Genomic DNA, 24,912 nt, shown 5'->3' with positions numbered 1-24,912 from the left:
AGTATGACAATTCTGCTCTGTTGTTTTAATGTAGTCTTCAATATTACTCATATGAATAATATATATCGCATGATAGTGCCAAATTAGGTAATAACATGCAATTTTGATACAAAATTTGTTAATAAATTAGGCAGTGATAATCCTAATGTTTAAATGCCTGCTATCAACTGCATTGGTTTAATAAATTTTGTAAATATTCTGTAAAATTCTCTATGCTAACGTGTATGAAAATTTTATTTACAAAACTTTTTACACTGTACACGACATATTCCTTTAAAAAGACAATATCTCTAAGAACGTTGAAAAACGCAACAGAAAAAATATCGTAGTTCTTACATTTTTCTACAATAAATATTTTTTACTCATACTGAAAGCAACGCGTCTCTTTCTTTCTTTCACTTTCATACCCTGTTCAAAAATTTTCACTCCGTTCTAATACAACTTTGATTCTTTTTCCTCATTGAGTACAAGCACGACACAGGTGCTAGAAATATAGTTACACACGTAGCTATCAGTTTTTTAATCTATTGTAGTAAAATCATTGATTTCCGTAATATCGTATATATACATATGAAATAATGCAAAGTGTATATATTTCTAATAATTGGAGATGCCATAAATTGAAAAAATAAATCTTATATGTGACATAAACTTATACATATAAATTTACATAAACAAAATTAAGTAGCATATGACTTTTTTTATCACTATAATATCTTCGTTCGAGCAATTTTTTTTATATTTTTCTTTTATAGAATTGTGAATAATTTAATATAAATAATAAATTAAAGCATTAATAATATTTTTCAACAAATTTTTTAAAATTTTTAAAAATTTCTAGGTAAGGTTCTAATGACAATTCTATATTTAATCGCAGAAATATTTGGAAAAATGGAATATATGAATCAACGCCTTTTCTGGCATACGATTATTACAGTTCAACGTAAACATGATATAATTATAATAAATACTAGTTATACAAAATTGATTTAAATATACATTATTGCAATTTAATCATGCAATTATACAAATTTAATTATCAAAATAATCATATTTGTACTTTAATCATAGCATGTAAATTTCGACCTACATTTTATTTGTGACTTAATTTTCTACTTTTTAAAATTTCTCGAAATCACTTTTTCTTCCAAGAAAAAGTATAACAACGTAAATATATATCCCCGCAATTAATGATAATTAACGGATATATTTAATTATCATATCGTGTGTGAATTCTTAGTCGATGAAGATGCAAACAAATTGTATTCCCTATTTCAATACGTAATATTAAAAAATTGCACTATTCATCGAAATCAGACAGAAATCGATCGTTAATAATCTCTTGTAACTTTTATATTACACCCATTTTTATAAGCCCTGACTGGCTTCCTCTACCGACGCTCGCATCTTCCAATGAATCCAAGTCTAAAGCAGACTCTATCATAGTCGTGTCTTGCAGTAGTCTAAGTCTGGACGCAGACAAAGGGGTCGTTACGGTTACTGTTGGTATGGAAGATGTATCCAAAGCGGAAGAGGCCACGATTCTCTGACGAGAAGGCAGCGGTGCAATTTCGTCGATATCAATTGGTGCTATATTGAGAGATGCTAGCGGCATTTCGTTGGTAACAAGTTGACTTATACTGTTTGTGGTACTACCTAGAAACAAAATTCGTAATACTAGATAAGTCATCCCCTTTTGACAGCATGGACAATTTTAAACAAAAAGAGTGCACGTACAGCATTAAAAATATAAATAATTGCTATTAAATCGTGAGGGGGGAAACAAGCTGTTATGGAACCTCCTTAGTATCGACAGAAAAGAAAACAAAATTATATCGTACAATTATTTATTATCAGAAAGGTGCAGCGTTGGCCTTGTATTTTCTCACACACAATGTATCAGCGATGCAAGCTCTAATCATAATTTCAATTACCCATTTAAATAAATAATGCACTAATCCTCAGTACGCATTCCTACATTCTGTAAAGTCAACATCTTAAACATAGCATTGCAAAAAATTTTTTTGACACTGCTTCCATTTATACGTGAAGACAAAAAAAGGATATGTCAAACCACATTTGTCACATTCTTTGGTATTACAAGGTATCTTACCGAATTTTGTAAATTTGTAAAGAGAGCATACGCACATCGAAAAATTAAATGTTATATTGAATCAAAAATTTTTTCTCAAACAGAAACAAAAAGTTCAATGCATTTTCGCATATATACTAACTTATTTACAGATATTATATAAGATCTTATATTATATATATGTTATATATAATATAAAACCAAATTATAAACCAATTAGTCACAAACCATAAACCCTGCAATATATTGCTCCAGAATTAGTTTCATAAAATGTAAAAGAAATATGTCACGTGTATAGTGATTTATTAATGCTAGTGAAAGATAATCAGATCATTCGTATATTAAAACATACACTCAACGACGATCAAAATGTATGAAATGAACTTACCGAGTAGTACGCTCTGAGCCCTCGATAACAGGACGTAATTTTAAACAACAGAGAAATACAATTGAATTAAATCCAAACTATATTAATTACTAAGAAACTTAGATAAATATATATACAAATACATTTACTTCTAAATTTAAATTTAAACCTTATAAAAAAAAAACATGTCTTTGCATTATGCACTTTCATTTTTATAATAGCAATAAAGAAAACTTGCGTAATTAACAAAATTCATGAAAAAAGTACGAATTGTTTTAATCGTAAATATTCAATGGCTGTGTTCAAAGAGTGCTATCGACTATTGTCATTTTAGTTTTAGAGACGTTCATTAAACGTAAAACAAAGACATAACGCAACAACGCAATAGCGCGCTCTCTGAACGCAGCCAATAATAGATTTAGAAGCAATAATGGATTTAAAGTTTAATGTATAGTATTTGTTCATATAATAAGGGATGTATAAAATTAAAAAGAATATCATATTGAGTTACATCAAGTAAATCTAATTAATATCGTACTTTTAACTCACTTATATACCATCATAACTGTGATATACATATTTTTTAAATAAATATCTATGCGTAATGCAAAACGGTACTTTCAAAAAATAAATAGATCTCTTTTTATTCAACAATTAAATTCAACTTCTCGGCATTTGTATATATATAATTTTTTTTAAATTCCCAATTAAAGGAATCAAGAACAATCATATAACCATTTATACGTATATGTATATAATATATATATATATATATATATACATATACACACATACAAATCAGTACACTTTCTCATGTGAAAGATTTTTTTCTTAAGAATAGGACGAATTACGATTCTAACTGTTAAAGCTTTCTAACAAGTCCAAGATTTCTTTAGTATAAGAATGTGTAATAATTATTTTATTGTTCTCTTTTTCTACTATAAATGAATTTTATAATTCAAAAACGCGTTCCCGGTTGATAATAGACGTTAAATGTCCTCATTATCACTCAGTGAACTCATAATGAAACGACGATTCAAGAGATCCTCCTCCGTACTATCGCTCGGACATAACGAATTGTCCGCATACGATAAATTATTAGTTAGTGGCCCGGAACCGAATCTGTTGACCACAAGGCCAATCGCGGTCTGCCCGATAATCGGTATGCCACCCGTGCCTAATATACGCGCCGGCAGAATGTTCTTCGTTATCGGATATTTTAAGCTGTGCTCGGTACATCTCAAATTGTTGTACTTAAGCATATGCGGCGACTGTGAGAGCCGTAATGGATCCTCGGAATAACACTGGGGAAACTTTTGCAGATCGGTGTAACCGTTCTTCTCACTTATCTTATAACGTAAGGGATCCTCGGAGTATCTTTGAGGATACTTCTGAAGATCAATGCCGTATTTCTGTTCCCCTATGCACTGGTCGTATATAAGATTATTATCCGAGCACCTATGATACTCCTCTCTACACCTATGGGGATACTTGTGCAAACTGTCCTCGCATCTACACGGATACTTCTGAAAGTCTGGATTCAACCGATCTACCTCGGTATATATAATATGTTTCACAGAATCCTGAGAGCAATGTTGCGCCGGTGGGTACGGCGGCGGCACGTAAGTATCGTTTATGTACTGGCGCGGATATTTCGGTAGGTCCTCGGGACAACGTGTAGGATGTCTCAAGAGGGTCAACTCACCGTTTATTGACTCTATTCTTGGAGAATGTTGACCGCTGATCAAGTTGTTCATCGAGCCCGTGAGATCCGTGCTGGGGCTCGTTTGAACCGTCGTACCGTTCGACTGTTGAAAATATGAAAAAACAAAACATGTATACTATTGTACATCGCTTATTTATTTGAACGATATCTACTATTTTTATGTTATTTTTGCGTTATCAAGGTAGGCTAATAAACACGTTAGAATTACCTGAGGCTGCACAATTTTGGCAGTACCATACGTCTTATTGTTAATAATTACATTATCATCACCCACTCGTTCCTGTTCTGCGCGGTATTCAGGTGTAACTATTCCTCTTCGATCTGAAACGATATCATCCGAGAATGAATTCAATACAGAATTAAAGAGTGACGTCATATTCTCAGCCGTATTCTATGACTTGCATATATTTGTATGGACATTCTGCATACATTACAGCGGCTACGAAAAAGATCTTACCAATTAAACTAGGTGGAGCTGGGCCGCATAATACGTAAAAAAAATTTCCACAAATGTTTCCTTGACTGTAAGGATTAAAATTGTCCTGCCCTCTTCTATTCGTGAACGACCCTTTAATCTACGGCAGCAGTAGCGGTTAAATGAAAATTGCCGACATAATTTATACACGATTTTGACGTACTTACATCTTCGTTAGTCGTTTGATTACTGCTAGTTAAATACGTATGAAAGCCAGCGAGGCCCAAGATACTCCAAACGGAGAAGAAACATACGACTCCCACGATAACACTACTCGGGGATAATTTTACAGCTTCTAAAAACGGCTTATTATCTTTCGTAACTAAAATCATAACAAGTGTGTAAACAGACATAAAACGTTACGTTTCTAATTTTATCGTAAATTATATTTGTGTTTATTCATTTATAATGATCTAAAAATCAAGATTACTTACGCATAATAATATGCGTGACTGCACATATAAATATAAAAACGCAAAGAAATGCGAGGGACACTATAAAAGCATAAAAATATCTATAATTTCTTCTGCCCACACAATTGCCGACCCATGGACAGTGATGATCGAATCTCTCTGAAAGAATAGCTATCTTTAAAACCCTCGCCTAATATCTGTGTGTGATTATTTTAGTATCGTATTCGAGATTAACCCTAACAAGTATCTGATAATATGAACAAGAAAGAGAGAACAAATACCTCATATCTAATTTTGATTAAACAACAGATATACATACCGACACAATTGTCACATAAACTACAGTGAGAGGCTCTTGGTGGCCTAAATATCTTGCATGTAAAGCAATATTTCAGTTTTACTGGTTGTCCTCTAATCAAGACCTCTTTCGTCCTCGGAGGAGGTCTGTACGTCTTGGAGTTACCATTGTTCGGTACTTCTACAATTCCGTATAAAAAAAAGTATTTCAATTCAACATTTTAAATTTTTACAATATAAACATTAGAGATTATCTAAATTCAAATATTATTAATCTTTTAAAATAAAGCTAAATAAAAACGATGTAATGACTATAAATACTCCAAAATCGTACCGATTTGTTTTTCGATGTAAGCTGCTTCGTCAGGTGTCGCTCTTGGAATTACTCCAGGATCACTGAAGCTTGTGCGGAATAAAGCAGACATTACAAATATAAATAATAAAGCTCCTATTACTGGTATTGCTGGTGTAACATGTAGTGCCAGATACGGACAACTGAAAAAAGAAAAAGAAAATCATTGTCCTGAAATTCCATTCGATTGTATATAAAAGCATGCTAATTTTCCTGCTAGTAGACTAATATCCGTTTCTATCAATATAGAGTAACTAGATTAACTTTAATCTTGATTTAACTTACTTAAACAAATTTTTTTCTAGTTCTAAGAATTAAAAAAAGATAAAGAGAAAATTTAATGGAGATTAATCTACATTGGTAGAAACGAACATAAGAAGAACGTATTTACAGTCTGATCTTATACTGTAATATTGTCTTGCATAGGAATCCGCTCTACAATTGTTTCATTTGCTGGAATTTTAAGGTGATCTTAAAATATAAGCTCAAACTATAAGAATATCATTCTTATAGTTTGTCTGGGATTGTATAGGATATATAATATATATAATTTATCTAAATAGTTATATAATTTATATAATTTAGTTATATAATTGTTATAATGAATTTGATTATAATGATTAATATAATGAGTTATATAATTTATCTAAATTTATATAGGATAAATCTTAACAGAGTTAAATAAAGCTAAAGTCTATCTAACTCCACTGAGGTTTGTCCCTGACGTCAATGTAACACAATGTATGCAACGCTTACTCCGAATCGAACAACAATCTAATTGCTCTAACAATGAGGCATGCAATGTACTAATAGATTAAAGATGATATTCATAGTCCAATCTTGTATTTAAGATTATTTCGAACATAATCTCGAAATGCTATACAATCGTTTCATTGATTGGGCGGAATCTTAAAATCATCTAAGACCAGACTTAAAACAGTCTTAAATATAAGATCAGATATAAATATCATCTTAATCTTACAAAGAATCTAATGTTGATTATAGTACATGATTTGCTAGATACTGAGATTGCAATTATAACTAAGATTCAGTCAAAAAGAAGTTGAAAAAGGAGGGCATAAATACAGACAAAAAATAAGGAAAACTAGCTTAAAAGTAAAGAATGTAAGAAGAAAGAATAAAATATGTGGGATTTTGTACAAGAATTAGAATTAGTAACATACAAGTAGTAATAAGTAAAAATATAAATAGAAATAAGTGAATTTATATATAAATATTTATATATAATATTTATATATAAATAGGGATAAGTGAAACATTAAAGACTGTGTTAGGTAGGATGGAAAAAAGAAGAGAAATAATACATTTAAGACCGACAAAAATGTGGCAAGCAGTTTGTGTGTGGCTGGATATTGTAACAATAAAAATTATTACATGCGCCATCTGTGTTGGCTCGCATAGGCACAATTTATGATTTATTCATGGAAACCTTAATTTCTTCAATTTAAAGAAATAATACATGTACGATAAAATGTATGTGACATTTGTGCTTTAGATGTTAGATTTTATCTAGTCAAATAATTATAAGGCCCATATCAGACTAGGCATTGGAGATTGAGGCTTGCAAATTAAAGTTATTAATTTGATCAATCAGAGGTAATTTTAATTTTAATCCTTTTCATTCTAATTGATTGATTCTACAAATTCTCTCCAATTCATAATCCTCAATTTAAAATGTACAGCCTGGTATAGGTTTAAGGGATGGATGGATGCATGTAGTTAATGCATGTAAAATTATAAACCAAGTCCCGTCTCGGTGTGTAAGCTGAAGCAAATAGATTATTCTACTTTACACTGAGGTTCAACTTTTGAAGGACAAATGCGATGAAATACATTGCTCACTCAAAACCGAAGAACAATCCACTTGTTCCGACGATGAGGCACACGGTGACATAGAACACTCCAGTCTGCGGTGCCATCATCACTCTGCCGTCGCAGCAAAAGCGATTCCTGCCCGGGAACAGTTCCCATTTTCGCGTAATATGAGGCATCTTTGCTCCAGGACGGCTCCGGATCTCCCTCACGTACTGCCATATATGAGCGCACGGATCTCAGCGACGGCGGGCTGCTGGCGATTTATCACAAACGCGCGATCGTGTCCCTTCGATCGTGTTCCCGCACGAGAATTCGTACAGGCATATCTCATCTTGCCCGCGTCGCCGTGTGGTCCCCGAGAAGTGAGAATGCGGAAGCTGCGGACGCTGCTGACGGCAGCATCCATGTATAATGTATAATCACCAACTTCTCCCGCAAGGTCTGTCGCCTGTTGAGCTCGCGCGCTTCACCTGACAATAAGAGGTCGGCGCCGCACTCACGCCACGAGGATCGGGATAAGTCCCCTTCCCTCCCTGCCCCTTCCCCGCTCGCGCGTTCGTTGACTTAACCTAATTTTTCTGAGCTCAAATTGATTTTTTTAAAGTTGACAAGTCCAACGGTGCTCCTCGCGGAGAAATCGACATTGCGAACGGGCTTCCACGTGCAAATTCGTGGCGAAACTCTGTGTCACGAAACTCCGGCTGTCGCTCGCGCGACGTCGAGGTCGTTGTCGTCGTTGTCGTCGTCGTCGTCGTCGTGCGTCTCAAAAGACCACCGACAAAACAAAGGATCGGACGAAAGGGTCGCGGCTGCCGAAAGAAGGGCTTTTGCTCGTCGAAATTAGGTCAGCGAGGCCACTCACGGGGTAGTACGCGAGGAGCACTGTCGCAGGCCGTACGTTCGTGAAGTTTGCGGACGCGACCGAGGAGTCCAAAAACCTTCTCGCATTCTTCCCTCTGCCGTCAAACCGTCGTCGTTCCTATCGCCGTTGTTGCGGTCGCGACGAGTCCCCGGCCGACGACAACAACGCGCATTATTTACTCGCTATTTACAGAGAGAGACACACACACGAATCGTAAAGTATGTACGCCGCACGCGACGTATAGTATAGCGATCAGCGAGTCCAGCGACGTGCTCGCCTCCTCTCGGGCCTCTCCGTCCTCTCGCCTCTCGCTCGGCTCGTGAAAAACGCGCGCAGCGACCCCGTGCGACCTCGCGCGAAAGCGCCACGTGACTCGAGCCACCCACGTGATCCGAGGGCGACCCGAGCGATCGCGATTCAAACGTTCGCCCTTTTCGCGCGGATCGATCATCGATCATCGGAGAATTTCTGTCTTTCCGTATAACGAGCCTTCTCGTCCGAGAGAGAAGCCGGACCGTCCTTTCGCTTGCACTTCGTCTCTCAGACAATCTTTCGTCGAGCAACGGGAATTTTAAAGAGTCGAAGCTCGATTAAAAAAACTACGCGGATGCAGAGGATCCAACAGGATGGAGGCTCGACGACAAACGTGGCATGCCCTAACCGCTTTCCCGCGGTACCGGAAGGTAAAAAAAAAAGAAAAAAAACGTTTTTTGAGACGTGCACGTCGATCAGCGGACGCCGCAAGATTGATTATTTAACGGTGCGGGGAAGGACGGCGAGCAGCGCGACTTATCGCCCTCGTTGCAAAATGGGTCGTCGACGCAATGCGGCACGTCGCCGCGCATCGCACGCGCGCGCGCCATACACACACACGCACACGTACACGTACACATACGTACACGTGTGTTGCGTGCGTGTGCATACCGAGGAAATCCTGAAAATCGAACAATCCCACCACCGGCGCCATCTCCGGGCGTATGAGCGACGTTCGCTCGATTGCGAAATTTTCACGAAACGGATCGGCGGATGACGAGTCGATCTATAGATCTCTTTAGCACATATATCGCGTAACGCAACGGTATGATCTACCGACACAGGAATATTACATGTATATAACGATTCCATCATATAGATATCTCAAAAGGATATTGTACATATATATATAGATAAAACATTTGCTAGGGCATCAATTTCGTCAAATGGATGTCGAGATCCTGTAACAAATACAGATTATAACGGCAATATATTGCAGCAACATTGTAACAATTCCAACTATATTGCAGAAATATTACATTGTTGTTGCAATATTGTAGTTATAATCTGTGTTTGCTGGGATCTAACTTGCATCCTGCACATTCAGCGGAAGCGTCTCTCAATTAAAATACGTCGGCGAACGATTACATTATGATCTATACGCGGTACGTCGCGTGCTAATCTCGAGATTTGTAATTTCTCCATTTTTTCTCCATACAATTAATTTGTATCGATCGTAATTTAAGTATCTCGTTGGCCGCGCTATTTAAGAAAGCCAAGATCCGGCAAAACACTGCAAGTCCTCAAATTACTTGGAACAATTAACTTTCGATCGAAGTTTACGAAATTTTTTTAGACATCCCACGTACGCGTCCATATCGCGAACTCCCGGCGAGCAGAATATGGGAGGAGTATATAGGAGAGACACGATCCCTCGTCTGGACGGGGTAGATCATCGAGCGGCAGGTAATCGATAGCCTGCAACAAATCGGAGTGACGTACACGCGTACGTACGCCGCTCGCGTCAGGCATCGTATATATTATCCTACATGCGGCTCCTCCGCTGGAGAGAAAAGCTCGCTTGCGTGCGAGAACTGTACGCTACTACCAAACGCAGCGTAAGATATCAACAGGCGTACGAAGAAGTCGGCGGATGGGATCGGGGGTCTCCACGAGGTTTAGCCTCCCTCTCGACGCGGCCCTCGACGAATCTATCTCTCTCTTTCTTTCGAGCTGAGTCGTAACTATATAGTCGATCGAAGGTACAGCCGAAACGGCGACGGCGGCCGCGGCGGCCGCGGCGGCGGCGATGGCGGCGAGGGTCGCCTCGACGAGGGGATAGGGGTCGCGGGAAGAGGGTACACCGATGGCGTGAGAACGGTAGAAAGGGAGGTCGGAGCAGCGGGAGAGGGAGACCGCGGAGGGGATCTCACCGTCGCGTCGGGAGGGTGTATGAATCGTCGTGAAGCGAGCGAGAGAGCGGGCGCGGATGGACGGACGGACGCAAACGCTGAAATCAGCTCGGGCGATCGATGCGATAAATGGATGCGTGCGATTGGTAGCCGGGAAAATCGATGATGAACACCAGGGGGGCATACCCTACCTCTCTCTCTAGCGCCGGCGAAAGCCGGCGAGCCGCCGCGCGAGCCATGGACGCGCCGCGCCGCTCCGCGCCGCGCCGCACCGCGCCGCACCGCACCGCACGGCGCGCGGAGAGGATGGAGCAAAGACCGAAATATCGATTTTTAGGCCCCTACGCGGCGGTTCGTTCGATGCTCGTATCTGCGCCCCGTGCCCCCGTCCTGTCCGCGCCAAGCGCCTTTCAAAACACCGACGACGCGCGCGAGCTACGCCGCGCTCGTGCACGCAGTCCCTCGTCCCCGTCTCGATATTGCCGTGGGTCCTCGTTGTCATCGTGGTTGACGGATTTGTCGTCGCGTTTAATTCGAGTTAGACCTTCCCGTCAGGAGGAATTAAGTGGATCCTCGAAGTCGTTACCGGTGCGCCGATGTTCTCAGGTAAATCGCGGCGACGGTGGCGGTGGCGGCAAAGACGACGTCTGGCCGAAGGGAGAGAGAGAGAGGGAACGATCGAGGGTGCTCGACGCGGCACATTCTCTTCCCCGTGGATGATTCAACGAGCTATAACGTCGTGTGTCGTCGAGCGTCTGCCAACTCGTCATAATCAATGCGATTCTTTGGTGTATCCACACGACTAAGTGTTTCCCCCGGTGTAATCGCATATCCGAGCTAAAAAAGGGTACGCGCGGTTTTTCCCGACGTCAGACAGGGGTGTCGACTGAGCATTAAATTCGTTTGCGTCAAAAGGACGATGGAGACGGCCGAACCTCGGCATCGTGCACGCGTCTCGATTGAATTTGCGAATTCGATTAAGCAGCGCGGAGAATCGCGGCTGCGACTGCAACGGCGGGAGTGATACTCTCTCTCTCTCTCTCTCTCTCTCTCTCGGCGTGGCGAGTTTATCACGTTGCGCGACTTATCGGCCTGCATTGATCTTGTAATACGGGCGGCGACGGCGACGATCGTGGAGCGGATTGGATCGTGCAATCGCAAACGTGACCAAGGAAACACTTGACACCTCGATCCCGCGTATAGAGGATTTAACGATCCCACGAGTTCTCTCAAATTAATATTGTCGTACGGGAAAAATACTCGTTTTCTCTCATTGATTTCGGATAATTTGCAATTTTTTTTTGCTCTTAATTGTTTTCCCTTTCGGAGTAACAATTATCACGGACGATTGATACAATTGCATTGTAAAGGACGAAGGGAAAGGAAAAATATTGCCATATCTTGTGCGCTAGATCGCGAGACGTTCTCGCTCGCGAGATCGCAAGGCTGATCATGGCGAGAGAAGGAGGGGTGAGGGGGCGCGATGTGTAGCTTCTCTCTCGGCCGCCCTTGCAGATGACTATCCGCAATCGCTAATCGCGACGCTATAGATCGATACGGATAAAAATGCGCAGGACGACGCTGAGGCGACGAGAGAGAGAAATTCGGTGCTGCGATATCCCTCCGAACTCTGTTACAATTTGATTGGTTTATTGTCGCTTTATTGATAAAATTACGCCGCGCAACAGGCTCACTTGCACGGAAACAGCGTTTTAAAATTCTGTAGAAAAAAAAATTTTAAATATCCATGACTTTCACATTGCTTAAGCATCGCAATTGCGATCGCGACCACGTTTCCAAAATCTAGAATATCTAGATAAATTAAACTGAAAGGAATTGTGCATTTATTACGTATAAATATGCAATGCGGTATGACACAACAATGTTTTTGAATTTCACGTGTAATAGTAATTCGGCTTCGCTCTGTTGTTCAATACAGAAAAAATGGCCATCGCCGCTTCGGAGAATTATCAGCTCAAGTGGCACAGCTACGGGGCGCATCTGCACAGCTCCGTCGCGACTCTGCTCCACTCGGAATCCTTCGCGGACGTTCTTCTGGCCACGTCCTGCGGACGGCACGTGGCGGCCCATCGATTCGTTCTCGCGGCCTGCTCGTCTTACCTCAGTCACATTTTCCAGACGTGCCACTTCGGCGCAAACACCAATGCTCCGATAATCGTGGTCGGTAATTCAAATCTTCGGATCTTCTTGTCTTCTTATCATTCTTCTCATTTGTTATCAAATACAGATGGCTAAGATTCGAAACGATGTGTAGAGAGGCGTATAGATGATCCGATAATGTTAATTTTATGCTTAGGTGTTGCCTACGGAGATCGGATACCGCACGCTAAAGATCCTGATACAGTACATGTACAGTGGCGAGGCCACTGTGACGAACGATCAGCTGGAGGGTGTGCTGAAGGCCGGCGATATCCTACGTGTGCGCGGACTGTGGCGGTCGAATACCGGCAGCAGCAAAAAGGAGAATATACAGTCGAATAATCAGAAGATCGAGCGCGACAAGCGGGAGACGTCGCAGCTGGCAGGGCAGATACAGAAGATCAAATTGGTGCAACCGACCGCGGAGAAGACAATTGAGAACGTGCAGCAGGCAGCCACGGCTTGCCAAAATAATACACAGCCCGCGAAGCCGGTTGAGAGGAAGAGCACTGAGAAGATCGAGGACAAGACCAACGAATCTGAGACCAAGAAAGTCTCTGAAGAGAAGAATAACGAGCAGAGTAAGAACAAGGAGAATCTCGAGACAAACGGCAAGAAGAAGAAGTCCGTTAGCAGCGACGTCGAGTCGAATAAGTCAAAGAGCGATGGTGGTGAAAACGTGAGCAAGTTTCTTAATAAATGCACAATAGAAAACTCGTTCAGCACTCGTTCAGCAAAACGTAAAATCTAATGTTCTTCCTTCTTTTTAGACCGAACTAAACCTGGAGCTGTTAGTGAAGGACGAGCCGATCGATTGGGAAGAATCGATCGATCCGTCGGAATCGCTTACGATAGATCATGAGATCGATATCAAACCAGTGCGTAAAATAAGAGCTCTTATGGACAATTTTTTTTTTTCTTAATATAACGAGACAATAACGTTTGTCCTATTCTCGTCGCAGGAGATCGTACACAGCGCGGACGAGGATGGAGATATGGAGGAGGAGGAGTATACCCCGCTGACGTGCGATATGTGTAGTCAAACGTTTAACAGGCCGTCGGATTGGGTGAGGCATATAGAATTCACGCACGCCGACATGACTGAAAATCGGAGGAAGAAACGAAAGGTATTGTACGAAATTTCTTTGTGACGTACACGCACACGAGAAATAGAAGGAAATGAAGAAAACGCGCTGGGTTTTCAGGACGACATAAACGACGACAGCAAGGATTTCCCGCCTTTGAAGTGCGATCTATGCGGCAACATGTATTCCACACCGCAGGAATGGGTACGTCACATACAGACGGAACACACGGAGGAGCAGTTGGCCTTGATGAACAACTCGGCGCCCCCCAAGCCAAAGAGGGTTCACAATCACCAAAAGCTATGCAACATATGTCAAAAGGAATTCCCGAGTCACGCCTCGATGGTCATCCACCAAAGAACGCATACCGGCGAAAAGCCTTTCCTTTGCTCCTACTGTAAAAAGGGCTTCAATGTAAAGAGCAACCTGCTGAGGCATTTAAGGACATTGCATGACAAATACGTACATCCTAGCTTATACGGGAGTAACGGTAGCACGAACGCTTAAAGACCCTTCACATTTCTTTCCCGACGATACATATATATATGTATATGTCGTTTTGCATGGCGATACATATACATATATACGTATTGTTTTGCATAGCGTCTCAGTCGTGGAGAGACCATACAGTATCTTATGTATATTCAATATTATGACTTACGTAGACTGAAATGCGTATCTATAACGTATAAATGCCAAATCGGAGCACGACATGACGGCGAACCGAGTCAGGATCTGTGTGAATCTCCACCGAGAGAAAGCATAACTGAGCGCATTTTAAAAATTCACAATGCATATTGGAGAGAAATCTATACAAACTATTTTTTCTAAAGGGTAACTGTCGCAATTCTTCATATAATAATCTTCTTTTTAATAATGTATAAAATAATAGAACTCCTCTCTCTTTCTCTCTTGCATCAAATAACTTTCGATTGAGTTGAAACAAGAAAGCAATATCAGGGTCTTAATACCAAAGAGGCTGATTAATATTGCCAAAATGTCTCATTTGAAAATTTTAAACCTTCTTTTCTTCCCCTTAATGTAGTGCACATATATAAGAAAAAAGTTACTTGTTTAAAAAGATTTTCGTTTAAGAACGAAGAGGACAAATGATGAATGATTTTACTATTTATAGAGATCTGTCTGAGGAGTGCTTGCGTGTAAAATAATTCTATAGTATATAAATCAATATTTAATGATTAATTATTAATTAACTTAATTATTTAGTAATTATAGGATAAATCCAAATTATGTAAGATTTAACTGTATACTATTTCTAGGCTATTCCATCCATGATAGCCCTCTTATTCCCTCAGCTCGTAAGTTAATTATGTATTTTTATATTAAAGTAGCGTATACACACAAACATATAAAAAAGTAAGAGACTTGCATTAAGCAAAAATTTGAAATTTTGATCTAGGCTAGGACTTAAGAATAACATATAACATTCAAAATTTATCAAATTTTTTGAAAATATATTGAGTTCTTCTTACATATAAAAAAAAAGAGAGAACAATGCGATATTATCAAAATACTGTCACAGTCTCTGGAACATTAATAATGTGAATATTGATTAAGAGGATGACACCATTTTGCTATACTAATCATTGTGTCACTCTACTATAAATTTTAGTGTCAATTCTGCATTGCGCTAGCACTGTGACGAGCCAAATAACTTTTAAATGTAAAATTAAAATAATATATTACCTTAAAAGTATTTTTAACTTTGCCTTACTTGTACCTCAATATCAAATAACGAAGTATTTAATTTTCTCGATTAGTAAAATACACAGTATGGTATCATCTCCTTGGAATTATGTCAAGCTAATTGATTCATTCGCTATTGAATAATAAATATGACGCTGTCGAATGTTAATAGAACAAGACTTTCCGAAATAATTAGTAACGTGATATTAGTGCCGTTAATTACAGTTCAACGTATACGAGTTCTATTTTTATCATTATTTTTTAATTTTCTTCCTCGTCGTCGATCTTGGGCGCCAGGTAATACCTAATGTGTCCAATATCGCCAATCTTGTATTCACATACTAAAGGCACATCGTCGGACATGGACAGTGTAACTTGGTTGCAAAGAGGACCAGCCTTTACAAAGCAATTTAGATAGCGGCAAGAGAACGTTAACTTTACTGGTTCCTGCATATTGACTATTACTGCTTCCTCTTCATTATCCGCGTCCGCAGTCTGCGCTAATTTGACGATGGCTGCAAAGAAATGGAAGCAGCATGTGTAAGTCTGTATAACATGTATGTGCAGGATATTTCCATGCAAATTAGTATTTCCGATCTATCTTCTTTTATCATTAATATTGTGTATAATATTATTTATAAACATCATAGCGTTTTCAACTCCTTGATTAAATTTGTTAATGCATCTACAACTTGTCCTATACAATTTCATTTATTAGTAATCAAATATCTCCCATAATGTAAATATATGTCGTATAGAAATGAAAACATAAACAAGAGTATACAAAACATGACCTTTACTAACAAGATTAGAAAGACAAACATTTTAAATAGACTTTTAGTTGAGGATTTTAGCTCTGTAGTTAGTTTCAATCTGTTGTTGGACTGACACACAGCATTGAAGAAAATGTCAACGCTGAAGTTTCTATCTGATTTCAATGATGTAAGTAAAGAGAACAAATTGTATGTTATATTGCTCAGTTTACATTTATTTCGAGAATATAGCCTTGGCCATAAGTATAAAGCATTTCCACAAACATAAACGTTCTGTATCTAATGAAAAATAAAAAAGTTTTATTGAATGTATTTTTCAATAAAACAATTTTAATATTTTGTTAATTCTCTTTCTATTACTATCATTTCCAAGAAAGTGCATTAAATTGAGGATGTTTTATTATATTTATTTATACTTACGGCCATAAGAGTATGTATAAACAGGGTCCCATAAAAACTGTAACATCACTTAAGATTTCTAAGATTATTTTTAGACGAAAATCCTAATACAAAATATCGAGCCTATAAGTTTGTTAATTAGAAATATCATTAAAAGCAATCTTATCTTCGTACACACAATCTTTATATCGATATTAACAAGTGGGATGATAGTCAGCTTTCGTCTTTAGCACTTTGCATTGTACCACACCTAAACGCGCCTATTTTAGATGGTCTGATTTACTAACTTTAAATACTTATAATTTAAAACTATTTATAAGCTTGACATTTTATAGTATTTTCTTAATTTTTTTTTCAGGATTTTCTTAAAATTGAAATCCTACCTTTTGTTTACCCTTTTTGTTATCGTAAGGAGCGTTGTTATGATCTTTATGGGACAACCTGCATGTGTATATATATAATATATATATGACTAATTTACCTGAACCATAATCACCAGAAGAACTGAACTTTATACCTTCCTTGGTACATGCAAAAGTTATAGACTCTCCAAATTGGCTCAAGTCCCTACATATACGGGTAAATTCTGCAGTCGGCATTTTTACGACGCACGAATACGAGGTCTCCTACAAAGCAATTACTTGATGAGAACGTTAATTTTGTTAAGATTGATCCCATTACTTCTAATGCAAGTGAACCTCACAGGTATGCCCAGATGCTCCTGATCCATATTGATCAGTTTCATCTCGTATTCAGCCAGTTTTTCCTTGTTCGGTGATTCAAATATAAAAACGATAGACTCGGGATTGTCCCACGCCCTGAGTGTCACCGTGTCTTCTGCACCAGCACATCGCAGAATCTTCGACATGCTGAAAGTGGATTTCATAATCGATATTATTGTCTGTACAAATTCAGCAAACAAATTATAACCGCAATATTACAGCAATATTATAATATTTTGCAATATAGTTGGAATGTTACAATGTTGCTGCAACATTGCAGTTATTATTTGTGTTTACTGGGAAACTAGTATTAATTACTAATAATAGTATTTGTTGATTTTAGACCTGCTCTTTTTGAATGCATCTCTCAATAAAATCTTCGCTTTTGCTTTAAATTTCATTCATTAAAGCGCACACGCGTCGGTTCCACTTCACGAAACGAAAAACGTAAAGATAGTACAGCCAAAAGGAATTACATACTGGCTGCGTTCTGCAAAGCGCATCATGCGCATAACTTATCCTTTTATCTTTGCTCAACATTTGGTGAACAAGGATACCATAGTACATCATGCGCATGATGCGCTTTGCGGAACACAGCCACTGTCTTTGTTCAAGAAAGAGGAAGAGAGACACAACCGCCGAGCGCATAACCTTCAAATTATCATGTTCGAGCTCACCAACTGATGCTCATCCCCATCGACAGATTTCGATCGCAACGGTACTTGTCGAAACCGTCGCTTCTGAGGTTCAACGAGACCAAGGAAACGTGAGCGTTGTCCATCGCCTGGACCTGAATCCCCGAGTCCGAGCATTCGAAAGTCGCCTCGGTCAGGAGGTCCTTCACCGCGTCCAACACCTTCTTCAGGATCGCGCTTTGCACCAGACGTGCCTCAAACATCGTGTTGTTGCTTTCACGTTCGTGCTGAGTGCAATTCGCCCGAGTAATCTTCGAGTAGTTCCGCGGTAGAAAGATGCGGATCGCGTGCTGGGATAGTCTTCTATAAAATACGGCTCCCGAAGCAACAAGTATTAACAAGTTCTTCGCGGCTTCTTTGGAGGAATTGGAGGTGGATGGTTTGTCCCGCGCTTTTGTGGCGCGCTCGTGATAGACGGAAGTAGATGGCGTCCTTGAGGACTGCTTTGAGTGACCTTGAGTCACCTCGAGAATATATCCGCATATATCCGGTATTCAAACGCGATGCGCAACACTGGGATACTGCTACGTGTACAGTGTGTACTTAATGTGGGTACTTAATGGTAAAGCGCTCGTGCGCAGGTAGAGTCGGCTAAACTGAATCGAAAAGTCCTACCATTTTGCGATCTTTGCAATAGTTATCGAAATACTAATTATTAAAAAACATCTTTCCCAAAACTATTGGTCATTTTAGTCACTTTAAGTTTGTTTTATAAAACTTAGAATTATTTAGAAAAACAATGGCATTAAAACTTTTGCTGCACATATTTTTGGATGGTTTATTAAAAAAATATTTTTAGTTTCAAATAAAATATTTTTGTCTCTATGCTTAATCAAATACTTGACAACTTGTGTGCTCTCATATTTGTTTTTGGACAACTTTTATTTGTTAAAATAATGTTTTTGATTTAGGAAAGGTGTAATATACGATACTTTTTTATATACTTGGCGTAATTTTTGTTAAAAATGATTAGTATCTCGATAACTATTGCGAAGATCGCAAAATGGTAGAGGACTTTTCGATTCAGTTTAGCCGACTCTACCTGCCCACGAGCGCTAATTTATCATTGAGTACTGGACACCCTGTATATGTAATTTAATTATGTAAGATAAAAAAATTTTTCAACAAATTATGCACATGAAAAGAATTGTTATTACTCGTGAAGCATTAACTGTTAGGACCTATCCAGACAAACTTGTATAGTTGCATAATCATATGCATAAAGAAAATTATCCAATAATCATATTTCTATTATAAGGATATACATAAAATGTGATTGAATAATTCTTTTTATGCATATAGTTATGCAAGTTTGTCTGGATAGGCCCTTATATTTCTGCAATACTCGTATCAAAGTCGCTGCTAATAGATGTGCACTGCACAAAAGCGCATTAATAAGGAAGGCGCTAAATTAAGTTTTAAAAACCAATTTGTCTCTATTCTTAACATCAATTTCGTGTGCTCGCTTCTGTTAATTTCTTCCAAAACGTGTACTATATATCAATTTAGAGAAACTATCATAAAATTTGAAACTATTGGTTGGATCGGATGTTTATTTATCAGCGCTATTAAATTTTTTTTGTTATTATATAGAGCCGAGGTATTTTAAGGTATCAGAATATCGATCATTAACTTTTGTCTTATTATTAGAGCGGAAACGAAAAAAGTGAAAAATTTCTGTTAACTTCGATAATAAAAATTTTCACTTTTTACATTAGTCCTAGGAAAAAAAGAGTATATGATCAATACCATATAACTAAAATGAAAATTTGTGCCCTATTTTTAAAAAAATTATTTCAAATCTTATATTTAATAAATTGGTAAATAAAAATATTGAGAACGTCAAAGTCTTCTTTGCACAAAAGCGCCTTATATATCAAGCTCTACTCGTAATCATCTGATTATAATTGACATCAATTTATAAATATTTGATAAAAGATGCAACTTATCATACTTAGCACTCTTCGAGTACAATTCGGGAAGATATAGAGAACAAAAGTAACAGGGGCAAGTTGTAATATAAAAAAATATATAAGCAAGACATAAAAGCATAAGAGATAGAAGTTTGTAATGACAAATTCTTTCTTTACGAATTTTTACATCTTGTTCATATTTTTTTTATATGTATAGACGTTACAACTTGTCTGTTACTTTTAATTCCAGTCTCTTCTACTAATAATCCATAACTTTCTTTGCTATATAAAAAATTTATAAAATAGAATGACATAGAAATGAGCAGATTGATTATTACAAAGAATACGTAAAATAATAATTTTAATGATGTAATAGAGCTTACACAATTATCGACTTGAATCTTGATAGTCATTGAAGAAACTCATTAGAAGAAATAATAATTACAAAATGCTTAAATATCTTATAATCGGCTCTATAATAGCTTACACTACGATATCTAAATACATGCAGTCTCATTTGCTTATACTATACGTAACTACTTATATTTACACGTTAAATAAATCGAATACAGAATCGAGTTTCATAAAAAGAACTGGGTCGGAGCATAATGGCGAGTATTAAAACGACGTTTCATTCACTGCTTTAAGAAACCGATGTCACCTGTCATATTCTCCAATTCGCTAAACATTTGATCAAGGTGCTGGAAGAAAAAAAAAACACATATTAAATGTAAGATATATTATCGAGATTTTAAAATACTTAACTAGTTATGCGCTATATACTTACGTCTGATTCTTCGTTATTTCGTGTTGTTCCTGATGGTTTAGTCCTAAACGCTATATTTCCATCGTCATCAATATCCTCACCTTCATCGTCATCTTCAAAGTCTACCGCATTGTTATCCTCATCGTCATCAGTATCATCTGGCTCCTCAACGTCATCATCATCATCATCGTCATCGTCGTCATCGTCATCATCGTCATCATCGTCGATATCACCATCATTGTCCGACTGCATGTTATCCATGCCCATCTCATCGTAATCTATGGGTTCCTCTTTGATCTGCGAAAGCATCACCGTTTCCTCAGTGGTATCCGTCTCGGCCACAGACGTTGGACACGATGGGAGAGCTTCGGATGCTGCGGGTATTGGAAGGGACTGTGATGTCTACGTAGAAAAATAAAAGCATTAGAACTTTTTTAGAATGACGATTGTAATATCGTATGTAATAAAACAAAAGATATAAGTCAGATGTGCAGTTAGTGATGCGATTTAAAAGTCTTTATTATACGAGACAATCGTTATACCGATATTGTTTTTGCGCTGAGAATGGTTCAAAGCGGAGTCGACATACGTTCGTATTATTAGTTACGCGTTTTATGTAATATTTTACTAAAGATTTATTTAAATCGAAGAATTTACGGACCACTAACTGTGTTTGACTCGTATAGCCTTTTTGTATCAATGATTTGAATTTTATATTTTATGAGTCTTACGTGGTTTCAGTTTGCCTGAAAATTTTCCCTTAAAAATATCTTAAAGATCTCAAACAAATCAAGATTAAATAATACAAAGTTTTTCTGGGCAATTTAAAGTTCATTAAATATACAAAAATTTTTTGAATTTAGGAATTTTTCATATGTAACATATTATTGCATTTATAACAATAATGTAACAATACTGATTTTACATCTTTTACCAAAGGTTGTTGTTCTTCTCGTGCTGCCTTAGCCGACGTATTATCGCCCGACAAAGTCGACAATCCGGATAAATTTACATTTTCCTGAACTTGCGAGACTGGCTTCCTTTGTGTTTTATTGGAATTATCTTGCAATCGCTCCTCCACACTAACCACATCTTGATTTGCCGATGATTTATCCGCGTGATTGACTTTATCTTCCTGACTAGCGTTATTCTCTTCTTCTTTCAACTCACTAACATTGAGCTCAAGTTCAATGTGATTTGCATTCTGTTGCTTTTCCACTTGTGCAGCATTACTCGGCTCCTCTTTAACTTTCTTAACGTCAGGCTTGGGCTCTTCGGGAAGACAAGTGTTACCTCTCTTTCGTCTAAATCTAACGTTAATATTCCTCTTGTCCCACATTAAACCGTACGCTTGCTTGTAATCTGATATTGCATCGTCTACGCTATTATATCTCATTAAAATATTCCTATAACAAGATATCGGGATTATAAATACAAAAAAAAATCTAAAACTTGATTCTATTTTATTTTATATAGTAAATAGTAAATAAAATAAATTCATAATAACTCACCGTGTGTTCTTCATCTTTCGCGTTTCTTCATCTTGTGCCTTTGGAAATTTACTTTTTATTTCGCTCGTTTTAACGGATTCGGGTAAATTTCCTATGAACAGGGTATACGGATCTATCTCCTCGGGATTATCTTCGTCTCTATGTAATTTTTTCTCGACTTTTAAATGTCCCACACCAAACTTGATTTTCTCTAATTCCTTTATAGCTTCGTCAATATTTACGTCCTCCGCCATTTGAATGAAGCAATATCTCGGCCCGCACGGATTTTGAAAATGTATATTCAGTATGTCAGAATGAAATTTGCCAACAATATCCTTATCTAGATCCGTGTCGGGAAACCTAATTATTAAACTCTGCGCATTGACTTTATTCTTCATATTATATTCGCTTTCAATCTTTAGAGCTCTTTCCGCATCTTCTCTGTTCCACGGCTTATTCACATAATTTTGTGACATTGGCTTCCTTTGTTTATTCTTCTTCACTACCTTTTCCTGAAAGTAATTTGATTGCAATAGCTATTCTCGTAACAAATGTGTACAATAATTAAAATATGGACACTAAGTACAATCTTCACATCCTGATCCTCCGTTTCCTCGCTATGCCTGTTGCTCACAATTCTCGGTGGGATGGGAGGTATGGGATGGTTAGGTAGAGGAACAGTCATGTGATTTAATGTAGGATCACTCGTCGCCGTATAATTACTTCTTCGCCACTCCAATCCAAGATTACCTGCCAACGCCGCCGCGCCGAAATACGCAGCCTGATCAAACTGACCCTGCGGCTGCCTGAACCGTACCACGTTTCTATTTTTACGGTGAAAATTATTCCTCTGAGTATACATATTGCTCCTATTGTGAGTGAACCTATCGCGACGTACGTAGTTACCCCTCAGCGGAATCTCCCGTGGAATTGTATTAGTGATATCGTGTGGAGTTGGAGGGGGAGTCGGCAGGGGGGACGCTTGCGGCGTTATCCATTGCCACGGGGTGTGCGCGTGTGTCCACTGAATGGGAGTCACTTGGGAAGGCACTGGTCCAAATACATGTGGCGGAGGTGGAACTCCGCTGGGCGGCGGTGGCATGGGAGGCAGGGGTGGTTGTCCGGGCAAAGGTTGAGCGATGGCGGAGGGTGCGGACGACGACGACGAGTAACTGGCGTATCCAAAGTTGATGGACTCCTGCTTGAAAAAGGTCCGTTTGGTCTCGCCGCTTTCCTCGGGCATCTGACGATCAGGGGGAAAAAAATGAATTAAAACGGGTCGCGTGCATAGCGATTTGTAAATTTTACGACCGCGCGTCGCTTCGTCGAAACGTCACATTTATTTCGTCGCCGCGCAAACGACATCGGCGTGCAATCGCGTATGTAAACATTGTTTGGCATGGATAAATTAACCTAGAATAACCTAAAATTATCACGCGGGAGAAAGAAGGGAATGCACGACGCGCCGAACCAATTGTCGCGTTTAGAAAGCGGCAGGAAAGATGTAGCTTGACATTACCATGCGTTTCATACTGCCGGATTCAAGTTGACTCGCCTTACAAGGCAATAGCATTTCCTGAATTACGATGTAAACACATCGTAGTAGCACGAGCATCAACGAGCGTGAGTGACAAGCGTAGCACCACAACTACGGCAACATGGGGGGGGGGGGAAGGGCAGGGAGAAGGGTAGAGAGAGTCACCAACAAGGTTACCAATCGCACACTGCGCGCGCGCACGACGATTTTTGTCAGGAAATAAATAAACAGGAACGACCCTGACCCAATCCTGATGAAATGACGAAGCGAGATTACATTACGCAATTCATCATCATTCGCGACAACGCGAGAGTATCGCTTGCATCCGCTATCGCGAGACACCGTACATACATCCCTGCTTCCTCTCTCTCCCTCTTTTTCCTTCTCGAACCCTAGGTATCGATTCGCGCCACGATGCGTCGCGTGCACGTGACGACGCGGACGCACTTCATTCACGTTCAAAGCGCGAGCAGCGAGCGAGACGCGAGAAAATAAGATACGTCGACTAATCGCAGAAGGAATCGCATTGTTAGTATTGTTACTGTAAAAAAAAAGACCAATAAAAAGAGAATCATTACTTATAGAATTATTACGGATTAACTGTTTTATTTTCATAATATGTAACAAGCTCGCAATCTTTATAATTGACATCAATTTGCGAATTTTCGGGTAATTGTGGGTGAAAGGCGAGGTGTTCTTTTTAGTGTGTATACTCTACTTGCTTTTTTCGTAGCTTTCTTCGTTATATAAAATAAAAAATAAAAAATGATTCATATGCAAACGGACTGATTACCACGGAAAGTACACAAAATAATAACTTTAATGATACAATAGATATTACATAATTACGTTAAGAATATCCATTGGAAAAAATAATTATAAAATGTTTAAAATGTGAAAGTTGTTCTTTGTAGCTGAACTAGCGTACATTATACTTGAAATGAAATGATACATAATATATATATATCGCAGCCTTTTTGCAAAAAGGCTAGCCTCTTTGCAAAAAGACGCCTTTTTGCATAACGCCTTCAAAAATGCTTTGGGTTAGGATTAGGTTTGGGTTAGTTTTCTTGGCGTTAT

At 38.5% G+C, this 24,912-nt stretch overlaps 4 protein-coding genes across 7 annotated transcripts; 1 reads left to right on the top strand and 3 right to left on the bottom strand.

Annotated features, from left to right (window-relative positions):
• Window positions 1–3,224: 3,224 nt before the first annotated feature.
• Window positions 3,225–8,738, bottom strand: LOC105457982. The gene is made up of 8 exons (XM_011702985.1): window positions 7,586–8,738; window positions 5,705–5,865; window positions 5,393–5,551; window positions 5,095–5,232; window positions 4,828–4,982; window positions 4,643–4,760; window positions 4,394–4,506; window positions 3,225–4,267 (listed from the first exon to the last, which is right to left on the bottom strand). Exons 1-8 carry the CDS (start codon window positions 7,732–7,734, stop codon window positions 3,449–3,451), a joined length of 1,812 nt encoding a protein of 603 aa, XP_011701287.1. The 5' UTR covers window positions 7,735–8,738; the 3' UTR covers window positions 3,225–3,448.
• Window positions 8,739–8,860: 122 nt separating this feature from the next.
• LOC105457979 (zinc finger and BTB domain-containing protein 14) lies at window positions 8,861–15,547 on the top strand. Of its 3 annotated transcripts, none has more exons than XM_011702981.1 (6): window positions 8,861–9,103; window positions 12,525–12,766; window positions 12,903–13,424; window positions 13,516–13,623; window positions 13,708–13,872; window positions 13,951–15,547. In XM_011702981.1, exons 1-6 carry the CDS (start codon window positions 9,028–9,030, stop codon window positions 14,335–14,337), a joined length of 1,500 nt encoding a protein of 499 aa, XP_011701283.1. In that variant the 5' UTR covers window positions 8,861–9,027; the 3' UTR covers window positions 14,338–15,547. The 3 variants fall into 3 exon arrangements, with proteins under 3 accessions (XP_011701283.1, XP_011701284.1, XP_011701285.1); XM_011702982.1 differs by lacking the exon at window positions 8,861–9,103 and adding an exon at window positions 10,967–11,191; XM_011702983.1 differs by lacking the exon at window positions 8,861–9,103 and adding an exon at window positions 11,276–11,432.
• On the bottom strand, window positions 15,373–18,558 carry LOC105457980 (proliferating cell nuclear antigen). The gene is made up of 4 exons (XM_011702984.1): window positions 18,109–18,558; window positions 17,413–17,578; window positions 17,191–17,335; window positions 15,373–16,052 (listed from the first exon to the last, which is right to left on the bottom strand). The coding sequence occupies exons 1-4, from the start codon at window positions 18,327–18,329 to the stop codon at window positions 15,799–15,801; spliced, it is 786 nt and encodes a 261-aa protein (XP_011701286.1). The 5' UTR covers window positions 18,330–18,558; the 3' UTR covers window positions 15,373–15,798.
• A 1,825-nt stretch (window positions 18,559–20,383) lies between these two features.
• On the bottom strand, window positions 20,384–23,958 carry LOC105457978 (glutamic acid-rich protein-like). Of its 2 annotated transcripts, none has more exons than XM_011702979.1 (6): window positions 23,815–23,958; window positions 22,882–23,538; window positions 22,317–22,807; window positions 21,731–22,211; window positions 20,827–21,207; window positions 20,384–20,740 (listed from the first exon to the last, which is right to left on the bottom strand). In XM_011702979.1, the coding sequence occupies exons 1-6, from the start codon at window positions 23,908–23,910 to the stop codon at window positions 20,675–20,677; spliced, it is 2,172 nt and encodes a 723-aa protein (XP_011701281.1). In that variant the 5' UTR covers window positions 23,911–23,958; the 3' UTR covers window positions 20,384–20,674. The 2 variants fall into 2 exon arrangements, with proteins under 2 accessions (XP_011701281.1, XP_011701282.1); XM_011702980.1 differs by having other exon boundaries at window positions 21,740–22,211.
• Between the last annotated feature and the right edge of the window lie 954 nt (window positions 23,959–24,912).

This window comes from Wasmannia auropunctata, unplaced genomic scaffold (assembly GCF_000956235.1).
Source record: "Wasmannia auropunctata unplaced genomic scaffold, wasmannia.A_1.0 LD334829.1, whole genome shotgun sequence".
NCBI lineage: Eukaryota > Metazoa > Arthropoda > Insecta > Hymenoptera > Formicidae > Wasmannia > Wasmannia auropunctata.
This window is presented reverse-complemented; position numbering and strand designations above follow the sequence as displayed.